General features: G+C 41.6%; 1 protein-coding gene across 1 annotated transcript; it reads right to left on the bottom strand.

Annotated features, from left to right (window-relative positions):
• Window positions 1–748: 748 nt before the first annotated feature.
• LOC121318983 (nuclear protein MDM1-like) lies at window positions 749–13,309 on the bottom strand. Its single transcript, XM_041256221.1, has 13 exons — window positions 13,277–13,309; window positions 12,872–12,971; window positions 11,087–11,166; window positions 9,918–9,971; window positions 8,913–9,155; window positions 6,533–6,708; window positions 5,985–6,233; window positions 5,508–5,713; window positions 4,900–5,047; window positions 4,695–4,722; window positions 4,082–4,331; window positions 1,686–1,754; window positions 749–1,036 (listed from the first exon to the last, which is right to left on the bottom strand). The coding sequence occupies exons 1-13, from the start codon at window positions 13,307–13,309 to the stop codon at window positions 927–929; spliced, it is 1,746 nt and encodes a 581-aa protein (XP_041112155.1). The 3' UTR covers window positions 749–926.
• Between the last annotated feature and the right edge of the window lie 1,328 nt (window positions 13,310–14,637).

Raw genomic sequence — 14,637 nt, 5'->3', positions numbered from 1 at the left:
TTCATTTAAGAAATATTGCAAGACTGAGAGGTATTGTTTCCAGGCAGGATGCAGAGAGATTAATGCATTATTTTATATCCTCTTGATTGACTGTTGTAATGGTCTTTTCATTGGGACTAACCACAACATTATATGGCACCTAAATTATGGCACAACTTGCCCATCTCAATTAGACAAGCCCCTTCACTCAATGTCTTTGGCTCATTTTCATCCTGATGAGCCAATATCCTCTTGCCCCCATATTGTTCCCACTGTTTTTTATTTATTTTATTATTACTGGTTTTTGTTTTTGTTTTTTTTAATATAGATTAAAATCAAATGTTGTTTTATAATACAGCTTTTATATTCTGTTTTGTTTGTATTCTGTTCTTTTTTTTTTAAATGCTTACTGTTATTCAGCAATAATGTATTGTTTTTGCCTTTGTAAAGCGCTTTGTGGCGACCTCTTGCAAAAGGTGCTATATAAAAATAAAATTGAATTGACTGAACCTTAAAAATAATATTACAAGATGATGATTTGAAATTCTGAGAAACTGGAAATCATTGGACATATCTCAGTGGACATTTTAAACGACAGTATAGAGTAAAACAAAAAAAAATGCTCAATAGCAAACAATTTTATAAAAGGTGAAAACGTTTACTCATTTATTTGAGTATTTCTGACATTACAAGATAAAAAACACTGTCATGATAGCATTATGCTTGAAGGGTTATATTTCTTCTAAGATTTAAAAACGTGCATATTTTCTGGTTTGATAAAATGTCATGTTGTTAAGACAGTACCAATGCTTTAAAAATATATTCAGGATATGAAATGGTTTAAATCTGCATCCAAGTTCAAAAGCTTTCAGTCAACAACAAGAAGAAACATTTAATAAATCAGATAAACAATTTAAAACATTTGATCAACAATATGTGAGTGCACATCAACTCTTGCCCCAAAAGTTGTGTTTCCTCTTCTGAGTGCGTTCAAGGATCAGAGAGGCAAGAGAGCTTGAAGCTGCTGATCTCGCAGATATCTGAGACATTCCGTCATCTAGCAGAGGAAGAGAAAGAAGAGTGTGACTTTAACCTGCTCCAGTAATTACAAAAAGAAGAGTCTGATCTTTAACACACATGCCCAGAGTGTAAAAGTACATTTATCATGTATGCTGCAGTGGGGGAGGGGGATCTGTCATAATGTGTTCCTGTGAAAAAGCTGCTGTCTTTAATGTCATCTCAACGAAGGGCTATGTATTTAAGATGAAGGGTCAAGCAGTTCTGTAGCTCAATCACCCTGTGGTAAAAGTTGTTTTTTCCCATGGAGCAGTGCAAGGTGGCTGTATGACTTTATAACAGGGAAGCAGAACTGGAGCTTCTGCTCCTCGTTCTGACTGGGAGTTTCTGATCTGCAGCCTTCCCAGAAAGTACTGCAGCAACAGACACGACATACTGCACTGTACCAGCTTAACTCTTTCGGCTCCAAGTAACTAACACACTGCCATAGGACAACTAGTTTGTGTGTTCAACTGTAAAATAACTAAAACAGGGCATAGACATACATACAGAATTATTACATTTCATTAGTTTATTGGTCTGCAGTTATCTTTTCTGTACAGTGTGAGTAGTCTTTACTGTGGAAGAATTAAACTGCCAGAACAAGTCGACAGAAATACCAATCAGGGATAAATAAATAAATAAAATACCATTATCAGAGATTTCAGAGTCATTGGAAGAGAATCTAAACAGGCCTGGTCTTGGGCCTCCAATGTTACCTTGGTAGAAAGAAAATGAAAAAGATTTTGACTCACTGTTATTGCACACGTTATCCCCACTCTAGTGTCAGCTGCTGCCTTCTCTGGATCTCTTTAAAGTGCGCTACACCATGGATCCCAGATGAAGGCATGCCATTTAAAAGCAAAGCAATCCCCCTTATCCTAGATACCATGATCCACTCAAACTGGCCACCTTGGCAAACCATTTCCACAACTCAGACACGGGCTTGGAGGGCATTGAAGTGTTAATATAACAAAAACACTGGTCTGTGATTGACTTAGGAGAGGTCATTATCCAGCACAGCTTGTATAAAAACAGCTGGCAATGTGTACATTAAAACAATGTGGATCACACACACACTATGCTTCATTTCAATAATTATTTAATAAACCTGTCAAATGCTGGTGTACAGAGGTACTGTAAAATCTAAGGTATAAAGGACATATATAAAACACTTTAAAAAACTAGATTACAGTGGAAGTACAGTCCAGGTAAAGCCTGCAATTCAAGGATTGCATTCATTTTTTAAGTAAACAAAGATTTGAGTCTACTGTACCTTGCGTATTTACAAAACATAGTTGATTGGAAAAGAAAGAGCACATAACTTGGTGCTGTGCTCCACAGATAAATTATCACTGATTTCAGGCAGAGAAGACCTTCTGGGCATGCCGATTCCAGAATAGACAGGCTCCGAATTGTGGAGTGTATCCCACCAGTTATTTGTATTAGGATTTGGTTGAGACCCACAAATGATGCAGAATTATATAGAATGCCGGTATGCAGAGGGGCTGGATTAGACCGGGTTCACTGCATTATATATATTATACAGAATGCCGGTATGCAGAGGGGCTGGATTAGACCGGGTTCACTGCATTATATATATTATACAGAATGCCGGTATGCAGAGGGGCTGGATTAGACCGGGTTCATTGTATTCTAAATTATACAGAATGCCGGTATGCAGAGGGGCTGGATTAGACCAGGTTCACTGCATTATATATATTATATAGAATGCCAGTATGCAGAGGGGCTGGATTAGACCGGGTTCATTGTATTCTAAATTATACAGAATGCCAGTATGCAGAGGGGCCGGATTAGACCGGGTTCATTGTATTCTAAATTATACAGAATGCCGGCATGCAGAGGGGCTGGATTAGACCGGGTTCATTGTATTCTAAATTATACAGAATGCCGGTATGCAGAGGGGCTGGATTAGACCGGGTTCATTGTATTCTAAATTATACAGAATGCCGGTATGCAGAGGGGCTGGATTAGACCAGGTTTACTATATTATAAATTGCTTTTACATTTCACAGAAATCAAGCCTTTTCCAACTTAATAATTGGAGAGGTCTGTATTAGTATAACACATTTTCATATATAGTTTTTAATAGAAACAGTAACACCCTCTAAAGCAGCTCTCCTGAAGGCAATGCCTTCGATATCCCCTGAGATTACAGCTGAGGTGTCTGATCAGCTATACAGACAGAGTCCCTGTACAAGAACAGATTGCACTGGCAGGCAGCAGCATCCGCAGTTGGGGGAATGACTTACATCACCAAATATTTCCACTGCCAGGTAAATATTTCCGCTGCCACAAGGTAAAATGCAAAGTTAAATGAGAAAAAAAAAAACACACAGATGTGGTATAAAACAGAATTCTTGAAATACCAGCACAGCCACGAGCCAGCCTGACCTACATGCTGTAACCACTCTGCCCTATTATCACAGCCCTTGCAATAATCCTGTCTTCAGTCACTTGTGGTACAAGTTGCACTGTTCAAAGAGCCCATGAAATACCCTATTTGTACATTGTGCTGCGGGGTTTGTTTTGTGTTTCCTGGTTTGTAGTTGGCCGACTATGTGAAGGCAGGGTAATGAGTGTGAGATGGTGACAGTGGTAGCTGCCAGTCGCATGGGGTGTGTCCTGTAGTCAGAACAGCAGCACCAAAGCGGTGGTACAAACATGATAACAATACTGTTTTATTACAGCAGGAATTCTGAACAGAGCCTATCGGGATCACGTTAACACCCCCATTACTGAGGTAAAATTAAATTACAAGTCGTTTAATTAATACTTAACTACAGCTAATTTGCAATATCTAAACTTTTTTCCTAGCCTTTTTATTTCTTACCACTCAGTTAGCTTAGCTGCAGTGAGATGCTGGCGATCATCACAGTGGGCTCTGTATTGAGCTGCTGTTTACTGGAAAGTATCCATGTATATTGCACTTTTAATTCTCAGTTTTATCTCCTGTTCAGTGCTTTCAAAGTTGCTATTGTATTGTATTGTATTGCATTGCATTATGCTCTATTGTTTGACCTACCATTGTGCTGGAACTCTGGGTCCCTCAAAGACCCTTGGATTCGGCTCACAGCCTCCCTGTGAGGGGAGAGGGAGGCAGGGGCTGTGTTTTTGGGGGCAGTGCTGTTTGAAGACTTGGAAGGAGTTCTCAAAGCTGCCGGAGGGGAGTCGGCCAGCCTGCTGTCCTCTCTTGGGTCCTCTCTCAGGGGAAGAGGGTCGCTGGTTTTCAACCCTGCCGCAATGGACGACCGTGACGGGCCAGCTACATCAACCTGGAAAGCACACATTCAAAATCACTTCAGAAAAGACCTTCAACATTTTTTTGTTGTTTGCTCTAAAGTTCCAGCTGCACCCACAGCAGGTTGACTACATTACACTAAACACCCGGGTATCGTTTTTTGTCATATTCACAAATGGGTTCCTGGGATAAGCTTCAATGCCAATCACTATAGTATGTTCCATTTGATTTTTCATCAAATTTTGGCAGTCAGTTCCAAAGGCCTTCCTTAAAAATAGAAATCAAAAGCATTTCAAGACACAGATACAAAACTTGTAGAGCATCACAGAAAAACACCTTTTGGCTTAATTGAAACTCCTTTTTTTCCTACAGCTTTAATGAATGCTCATTCCCTCACCTTGTCCGACGTCCTCTCTGCGAAGGTGCTTGTGGGGGGGGGATAAAGTTTTAATGAACGCTCATTCCCTCACCTTGGCTGACGTCCTCTCTGTGAAGGTGCTTGTGGGGGGTATAAGGTTTTAATGAACGCTCATTCCCTCACCTTGGCTGACGTCCTCTCTGCGAAGGTGCTGTTCGGGGGGTATAAGGTTTTAATGAACGCTCATTCCCTCATCTTGTCCGATGTCCTCTCTGCAGACTCTCTGCAAAGGTACTGGTGGGGGGAATAAGGTTTTCCAAGAAGGGGTTCTGTCTGTAGGTCCTGTTTAGGTGAAGGCTTCAGTTTTGGTGGTGAAACTAAAAGAGCACCACCTTGTGGAAAGCAGAAGAAGAATCAGTGGTATCGCAATTAACTAACTATTAACATACAGGAGGGGGTCTGTGTTGGAGACATCAGATAGGGCTCTGGAACAGGGAGAGCCGACTGCAATTCTCTGTCACAACCACATTGTACACAATAATAAACACATTTCTTCCATGGCTTTTCCTAAATGAACAGACATTAACATATGCAAGTGTACGACAATGAGCAGGACCATTGCAAAGCAACCCAGGACATAGATAACATGTAAAGCACTACTTACTATTCTACTTAGATTGTTTTATGTAAAGATTGTTTTTACTGTTGCCATGTACCTCATAATTAAATGTTTAAACTAAAGGATGTTTCTGTGGGTTACTGGTAGCATAGATCTCTCCAGTTCTGCAAGACAAACCATTGTAGCAGAGACTCGCTCATTTCATGGCTCATCAGAATGAAGCGACTCGTTACCAACTGTTGGCGTGGTGAGATCATGGTGAGTTCTCGGGGCCCCTCCCTGATTCTTCATCTCGGGGGTGGGGAGTCTCCCTTCATCTTTATTGCTGAGGTCTGAGGACACAGGGGTGATGTTGGAGCCAGACCTAGCAGATGACTTTTGTCCTGCAAGTTTGCCTCTGAAAAAACAAAAGAGAACCTGAAGTTCACACTTAAACCATCTGCTTTATATAGGGTTACAATGTGATTAGGAGACCCACAGAATTAAACTCCAACTAAATTGTTGGTGTTGCCTTAAAAAACCAAAAAAACACTGATCAATACTTAGAAGAAAGGCAATGCACTGCATACCCTAACCATACATATAGCAAATTCAATTCCTAACCTACCTATATATAGTCAGTTCATTATACTAAAGTTTTGCTACCATATATTGAACTAAACAACTGGGTTAATTTTACTATATAATTGATCCAGCAAGTCAGTGCTTATTCTTTCTCCTGCTCGTCTTGCTTTTCTTCCTGGGCCTGCTCTCCCTCTCTTCTCCGCAGGGTTTCCTGCTCCTCGTGTTCGTTCTCCTCCTCTCCCCAGGCCAGTCTCCTCACCGGGAGGGTGGCTCCACTGTGCAGGCTGGCTTTCTCTGTGTCGTCGCTTGGAGACTTCCTGGCAGAAGTGTCACTCTGCACAGGAGAACAAGAACCAGACCTCGCTGGGCTGGGGCTTCTCTTCAAAACCATTGTTCTAAACGAAAACCCAAAACACTGCTGAATTCAAAATGCATGAGCATAAACTTTTCTAAGTTTGCAAAAAAAAAAGGAAAAAAAAAAAAAAAAAAGAAAAATGAATACTCAGAACTTTTTAAAACGTCAACAACCAGGGCTTTAAACAAACATTTTACCTCTCATTGGCTTTACGACTTTTATACATCTTTCTGGAGAACTTTCAGTTTTACAGACTTGACTTGCACTCTGAATCAGGTGAGGACCATGCATCCTGTGCACTGTTAACCTCAGCGTTTGCAGTGATGGAGATGCCCATACCTGGCCAGGTCCAGGGCTCTGATGTCCTCACTGGCAGACTCCTCCAGGGTCAAGGAGGAAGACACCTCCCAGAATTGGTTCTTCTCTGAGAGAATCTGGTTCAGGTGCTCTCGGGAGAAGTGGGTTCCCTGGGCTCTCTTCCTATAAGCCTCTGCCGTCTCCCTCAGCTCCTTCACCTGTCAAAACAGGCATGGGATCAACAGGGCCAATACACCCTGATTCATACAAAAATAAATTCAAGGGTTTTGAAATAGAACACAAAAGCACGATTAAAAAACAAATACACTGCAATTACACTTGTACACACATACACTGTATACACAGAATGTATTTACATATTTAAAAGCAAGCAATGCTGACAGGTTTGCAGTTTCATATTTGCAGTTCTCCTCTTCATGCAGTTTACTGACATGCATTTCTCATTCTCCCAACCAAAAAGTGAAGCAAGTATGCAATCAAAAGCATTTTCACTCTACCTTAACCATACAAAATGCAGTGCAAAGAGCATAGAACAGCAGCGTTAAGTCTTTCAGTGCCTGACATTTCAAGACATTGGAACATGCTGGTTGCTGCAAACACAGTATGCACTAGTGGGAGGTTTTTTTTTTATTTCACCAAAAAGCACAAAGACACAAAGCACAGGCAGATAACATCAGACAGCTGATTACCTCATTGTACCACATGTAAGCGAGGTGGCTTTGTGAATCCTGCAAAGAGGAAGGGTACAGCACACATGACTTCAACAGCATTTTCACTGCTTCGATTATTCCTGTATTTTGATCATATAGACACCTAAGCACTGCACTGCAAGACAAAAAGGCTGAACCCTGCTGGATAACTGCCTTGATTTTCCAGTCTACAGGAGGTACTTGAGTGCAGGAGGGGTGAAGTTGAGCCCTAGACAGTATATCGCCAGCATTAGAAAAGGAGAGCAGCGCTCTTCTGTACATTGCAAATTAATTCAATCCAGCCACTAGTTAACCCTATGGGCCCTTCGCGTCTGTTCTGAGGGATGTCAAATATGAACAGTATAAAACTTGCAAGCACAGAGCTGCAGGAAGGAGCAGTTCAATGCTTGCTCTGAGTAGTTTCCGGCTAGGTTTGTACTGTTAAAGTTCAAAGTCAGGTAAAGGCAGAGAAAACACTGTAAGTCAATGGGGGTGCAACAGAACCCAGAGCTGCTCAGAATGTGTGTATACACCACAAAACAAGAAGAGAAACGAACAAATAAATAAAAACACAACAATGACATGAAGCAACAACTCGCTGTTTGAAATGAATGAATTCCTTTGGCAAAATGTACCGATGCTTTTGCATCTGCTTTAAAACAAGCTCATTGCATTTAAAAGCAGGTTGCGGGTGCATTCTGTTTTTTTGTGGTGGGGGGGAACTGGACGGGGCACAAACCTGCACTAAATGAGATAGATGAACACATCTCATCTGAGGACACACGCCCTTGTATCCAGGCTCCATCTTTATAGCTGTACTTCACAGGAGACCGGAAGTTGTATTCCGACTTCATTTTTCTTTAAGGTTACATACACTAATTAGGTTCTTTATTCCACACACATTTCCATTGACAAATCTGCAGTCAGACCTCAGGAATATATAAAAGGTACTGCTCACCCATAGCCTATGTGAGGGAAAAATAGCCTTTGTGGATTCTGCTGTTTCAGAACCGGCTTCTCTGCAGCCAGCTGTGGGTCCTTACCTAGGTGCCAATTCTGGAGTGAACTGTACTTTTTATTGTTTTTACTCTGAATAAAAAGGAAATAAATAACAATACAAATTACATTTTATATATGTGTGTGTGTGTTCAATAAACAGAGCTACATTTAGAAATAATAAAACTCAAATTCAGTGACAAACATTTAGACTAGCAGTCTTTTGCAATGTTTTCAAATGTTAGTTTCTTTAGTATTTCATAGTTATAACCCCCCAGTAGTGCTACACAGATTGGCTCATTGCCACTATGGAGGCCCTGTAGCTGAAACTAGATTCAAACAAAGTAGAGAAATGAGTAACGATCATTGATCATACAGTGAATCAGTACCGGGGTATATTTATACTTCTATAAAACTGTTTGTGAAATACAGCCACAAGTAAATGTGTATCAGAACAACATCCACATGATGTCAGCCATACTGGATCAGAGCTCCATCTAATTTAGTCTGCATTGTTTACATAACCCTGTAGCTCCTAAGTCCTCATGCATCGATGAATCACAGCTCGCTGTCGGTTCTTGAATGAAGAATAAATGTGTTTTATAGTGTTATGGATACATACTCTCCCTATCTCATTTAATTATTGCCTTTTAATAAAATGATTTATCATTAAAAGTATAATAGCTAGGTAGGTGTGGTGCTTTCTCAAAGCTGACAGAGTAAGTGAAGCAGAGGTGTGGGGGGAGCATCACCAGCTTGGAGCCACGTGTGAGTATCTTGAAGGACACCTTTGAGTTGCTGGTCGGCGAGATGTTTTCTGCCTCTCGCTCCTCCAGGTCCGTGCGCAGGCTCAGCTCTTTGGGGGGAGGGGAGCTCTTGAAGTTCCTCTGGTACTTGCTCTCACGCACAAAGCTGCCCGACTTGAACGGAGGAACCTCCTTATTTCTGTTGTAAACCAACTGATATGAAAATGGAAGCAATGTGAAGAACGTTTAAAAAGCATTTTTTGATGATGGTGAACACAAAAGTTAAGATATTATCTTACACCTCTCATATCCTGTTACTCAGACTCATATTTAAAGATGACTCAACAAATGATGCAGGGGCAAATCAAGTAACCACAAATTTCATTTTAAAAAAAACATGTGCATACTTGTTATACTATGAATTACCTGGTCTTGACTTTACCTAATCTATAAAGTAAGTTTTGGTTATACAGTTGTGCTGCTTTTTTGCTTCTGTAATTCAGCAGCCATCCAGGCATCAGGATGTTTCCATGAATAAAGAATTCTATGTTAGTTAACTTTTCAATAGTCTTGCTTGATGACAACCTTCGATTTAAAAATGATCGGAGTAAACAAAGATATTTACTTTATATAGTTTTCAAATAGGGAACTCGCAAACACATGGAATTTACATAACTCTTTGGCGCCATCTTCTGGTCAGATGACGGAAGCTCACCTTATATAATACTTAACAGATTGCACTGCGTTATTAATTGAAGTTTACTGGAAGAATTCTGTCGTTTAATGGTGGACAAAAGCAAAATGAGTTATGAAGATACTGTATGTTGAAGACTGGTCCTACTTTGCACAACTTTAGTCTTACATTATCTTGTTTAGCATCAGGAGACATGATATATTAAGAGACGAGAGTTTAGGAGAGTTTTCCAATGGAGTCTTCCACATGAACTGTCTCTGGTACTCCAAGCTTCAGGCTACGCTCCTGCGCATGTCTGTCTTCAGCCCAGCCTTCTTCTGCAGGACCCTGTTAACCTGCAAGACAGCAGTAATGTAATAACATGCCAGACAGCATAGAGAGGGGGGGGGGGGCAGTTTCACTGCTCAGGTGAAGTTACCACTGAAGTGCAAGCAAGGCTGGCAAACTGGAGATTTCTTTAGTGGACACTAGGATAGCATGTTTGAAAGGAAAAACAAACTCAACAGCAAAAGGGCTTAATGGGCCCTAAATTACAGTCATTTATTATACTGGTTCATTGCACAAGAAGCACATCTAATTTCCAAGTACATCTACAAGTATGAAATGTACTTGTAGATTAGACATGATTGTGAGATCTGTATTGTGGTCATATGGGATCTTTACAATTCAGTGTTTTAAAATGTCACCAGAGGTGTGACAAACAGAAAAATGATAGAAAGTGAACCTAACAATACATTTGTTAGAATGTGGGTATACATACACACACACGATAACTTCAGCTACACAACAACTGATAGAGAACCTTTAAGCAAAGTGTCTCCGGTAGGTAAATGCTCAACTACGTTGTGTGTAGTCTTTAACTGGTACTTCATTTCTCTGACATTAGGAAGTTTAAACCGTAACTTCAAGAAGTACCCTAATAACCATTTCTGCAATATTAATCTATGGAAGAGCCCACTGTCAGAAGAAACACTGATCTCTGATCTTCAAATATAAACAAATCAGCATGAACATTCAACAATACGCCATTAATGAACGAGTGTCTGGGTTGTACTGAACTCTCTGTATCTGGGTGTTGAGGTCTCGCGAGTGCCACTGCTGCTCTGACAGGTATTATTGAATGCACAGCATTAAAGAAGCTTAACTGCAGCTCTGGACATCAAAAGACTGACTATACTGTACTTACTCCATTACCCTGGGCAGCTGGCCCACCCTTCTCTGCTGTAAGGGAAGGCATGCTCTTGCCGTTTGCTAAGGGCGAGTACGGAGCTCTGTCTGGTCTCGGTTCCACGGATTGAGATCAGAATAGTCTGGGGACCCGGGGGCCCAGGGGAGTCTGGACTCTCTCAGGGGCTGCCTGGTCCTCAGTAACGGGGGTGTGTGTTTTCATAGGACGGCACGCTTCTTCTCTCCGTGGAGCAGAGTGCCGTGGCGTCTCACCTCCATGTACCCACTGAAAGGACCTGGAGATCTGTGGCCGATCGTGAGGCACTCTCTTCTTGGAAATAAAGCTGGGCTCTTTGGTTATTCCTGTGATGCACAGAGGAGCGTGTTTAAGTCACTGTTTCTGTCACAGTGGATTTCTGTTTTGTCAGTGACGTTAAAGTTGTTGAATCCGAAGCTCCTTTCACACTGGCATGCTCTACCTGGGTCAGGACCCGGTGTCATGCAGGTCAGCTATGTGATTTCACACTGCTTTTGATAAAGCAGGGTTGACCTGGGTGACAGATGCAAGTTCAGAATGCGCGTATCAATGCCGCGGAAGCAGCTTGTACAGAAGCTTCCATCGAAGCCACATCTTTTATTACAGCAAATGTTTCTACATCCCTGCTGCAATCTGACTCATGCTGTGTCTCAACCAACAAAAACATATCTAAACAGAAATGTTCCTTGCGGAGGTGAAACCTTCACGCAGTCAGCTCACGAATGGCTGTCGACCCACATCCTGAGGTGGGCCACTGGGATCCAGGTTAACCCGTGTACAATCCGGGTACGTGGTTTCACATTGGGTCACAGGGCTCATGCGAGTGAGAAAGGGGCTTAACATAATAAATAAATTAACCTTCCATTCCATTACTACACAAGTCTCAGATGTGCAGTTTATAAATAAATCCATGTTGTAGAGCAAGCTGGGATCTTCATTTGAAATCATGATACCTGGTACCTCGCCAGCTTAAAGAATGCTCTCCGTTTCCATGCATTCCTCTCAGGGAGTTTGGTGCAGCTTCACTTCCTAGGTCATTTCACCACACCTGTGTGTTCTGGGTCAAAGCATGTTACTGTCACTGGTCAACGAGGAGAAGAAGTAGAAATCACTGCGTGGCCACTGACAGGTAAACAAATAATTAGACCACAGAGATTGGAGCTGTCCCCAATCTCAGAGGATGTCCCCAATCTCTGATAAAGGACCTCGGATGTTATCTCTGAAACTATGTTTAAATCACGGTTTCAAATATTCATTTGTGTACTTTACCTTTTTCAGCTTGTCTGTCAATGTAGACGTCCTATCTGTCTATCTAAACACTGAAATGTACACAAATACATTAACCTCCTCTCAAATCCCAATTAAAAAATAAACAGTTACCGCCATTCTGTAGATGGGGATGAGGGGCCCTTTCATAACTGACGATTCTGATGGAATCAATTCAAACGTGGACATTCTGATTGCTCCGCCCCTTCTCCCTGAACTCTGCCGCACTGCAGCGATGTCGTTTCTGGGATTTCATTCATTCATTCACTTGTTTTACAACATTGTTTGCTTTTGTGCATAAGGTACCAGAACTGAAGAACAGGTCAGTGTAAGGAGAAGACTTGGTTTAGTATTGAGATGTTATTTAAGTGACTGGAAACACCCACGACGCAACATTGTCCACCAATGAGGTACTGAAGGAATGGAATGGAATTAAAGCAAACCCCTGACTTATCATAGAATATTGAGGAAACCATTTGTATTCATTAGGAACAAAAACTAGCGCTGCAGAAAAATCACAAAAAACATTAAATGTTTTTAACATATCCATTTTCAAATAGCACTAGAACCCCTGAAGAGAGGGTTACCATCTGGCAATGCCTCTCTCATTATGTTAATACACTCACAAGGGCATTTAACAGAACAGATGGGAAAGCCCTCTTAAGAGGGTTCTATTGCTTATATAAATGGCTAGTCTAGAGAGGGCTGTGTGGCTCTTGGTATGATTAGCTGTGGTCACATGTGGCCCTTCTGATCGCTGCTTACCCAGCTGGTCAGAGCACAGTCCTGCCCAGGGTGCTCTGTGCTCTGGGGAGGGGCTTCTCCAACCCTTCCATTTGTAGTTCTTCTTGTATTCACTTAAACCCTGAAAAACAAACAGCAGCAACCAGATAGGTCAGATATTAATGTTTTATTTATTTATTTGAATTGTGTTTCAATTAAAATATCCAAGAATTAATAAATGGTAACTGGAGCCATCACTCTGTCAGTCAAAAATGTCAAAGTCAGTGCCCAGTGCATCATGGGTGTGCATGCCATGCCATTACATAACATTGCACTACATTTACCAGAACAAGTGCCAAGTACACAGATACCAGTTTCAGCTTTCCTTCAGGGTTTCAAGGGCAGCATCAACAGCAGAGTGCGTTAGTGGAGTTAAGGCTTCCCTACTGCTTCAGAGTGAAGCCATGCACTAAGGACCATATTGAGAGTGCTGGTGCTGTCTTCAGTGTGCCAGGTTAGCGCCAGGTTAGTGGCTGTTCATATTGAGCTCTGCCACTCCAGTGTTGTTCATGAATAGGGCAGTATGCCGCTGAGCTTGAGGGTGGGGGTGTGATGATACCACTTGTTGAACATGGAGGAAGTCTCACCACACATCAAAGCATTGCAAGTACAGCTTCTTGAGTTATGCTGTCTTGGAAGTAAGCGGCTTAAATGGCGGGCAGAGAGTGACATTGTAAATCCAACCTCCTTGGTGTGGAGTCTGTATTCCCCAGTCAGAGTGAGAACCTGTGAACTCCATCCAGAACCTTCAAATGAGAACCTGTGAATTCCGTCCAGAACCTTTAACCACACTGTGCTCCGGAATCTACTTGAATTATGATGGCTTCAATTGAAGCTATCTGGGTTGCTTGGAAAATTAAGACAACTCAATGGGGAGGAAACTGAGTGACATCTTAATAAATATAAATCCCTCTGCCAACTGTGTCAGTAAATGAGGACCAAACAAGATCTCCATGGTGACTGGCTGCCCTCATTGCATCATAGTCAGACAGACTTTCCTGGTGATGGAGGAAATGCTGTCTCTTCTTTGGTCTGGTTGATTTTGAGCAACATGAGAAAAATAACTGTCAAAAACAACAGCTCTCTGAGGCTCTTGAGTTCAGTGAGAGGAGAGATGACAGTGACCCTCCATCTGTGAGACTGGGTTCCACATCCCTCAAAGCAAACGATGACCCCTGCCAACCCAGAAACCCACACAATAATATTTAATTAGGGCTTCTGTTTTTTGGTTTTCATTTCATTTTTCTGTGCTTATTTTTTTTTAGCTTTTTTTGAGTTTTATGTAAATTAGTTTTTTTACTTTTTATATACTGTATGAGATTATTGTTTTCAGTCACACTGAGGGATTGGGTATTGCTACTGCAGGTTTTAGATCATGGTTATTCAGGGTTTGTTGAAGCTGGTTCAGGTTCCCAGACATGAGTTGTGGGAACATGCAGGTAGGTAGGTACGCAGCTCGGTGATCTTTGTACATGTGTTCTGGCCAGCAGGTGGTGCTAAAGAGCTAGAAGCATATCTGAAAGGCACAGTAAGCAGGAAGGAGGAGGAAAGCATAACAATAAAAGTGCGTCTGAATCACCGCACTTTATTATGAGTCTGTATAGAAATGCATTCAATATAAACAGCAAATATAACACTGAACGGGGATATTACCCCAGATTCTAGTGGGAGCACAGGCGAGGGGCGTCTGTTCATCAACAGGAGGTAGCTTTGGAAAAGGTCAGCTGCCTCTGTGTTTTGTCCACCAA

This window comes from Polyodon spathula, chromosome 7 (assembly GCF_017654505.1).
Source record: "Polyodon spathula isolate WHYD16114869_AA chromosome 7, ASM1765450v1, whole genome shotgun sequence".
Classification (NCBI taxonomy): domain Eukaryota; kingdom Metazoa; phylum Chordata; class Actinopteri; order Acipenseriformes; family Polyodontidae; genus Polyodon; species Polyodon spathula.
Note: the sequence above shows the minus strand (reverse complement) of the source record. Positions and strands in the feature narration are given on the sequence as shown.

Coding starts and splice junctions, on each gene's coding strand:
- LOC121318983 (XM_041256221.1), bottom strand. CDS start 13,309: ATGGTCCTTAGTGCATGGCTTCACTCTGAAGCA. Junction 6,709..8,912: donor ACCTCTGCTTCACTTACTCT/GTCAGCTTTGAG, acceptor CTGTTTTGACAG/GTGAAGGAGCTGAGGGAGAC. Junction 5,714..5,984: donor CAAGACGAGCAGGAGAAAGA/ATAAGCACTGAC, acceptor TATATAAAGCAG/ATGGTTTAAGTGTGAACTTC.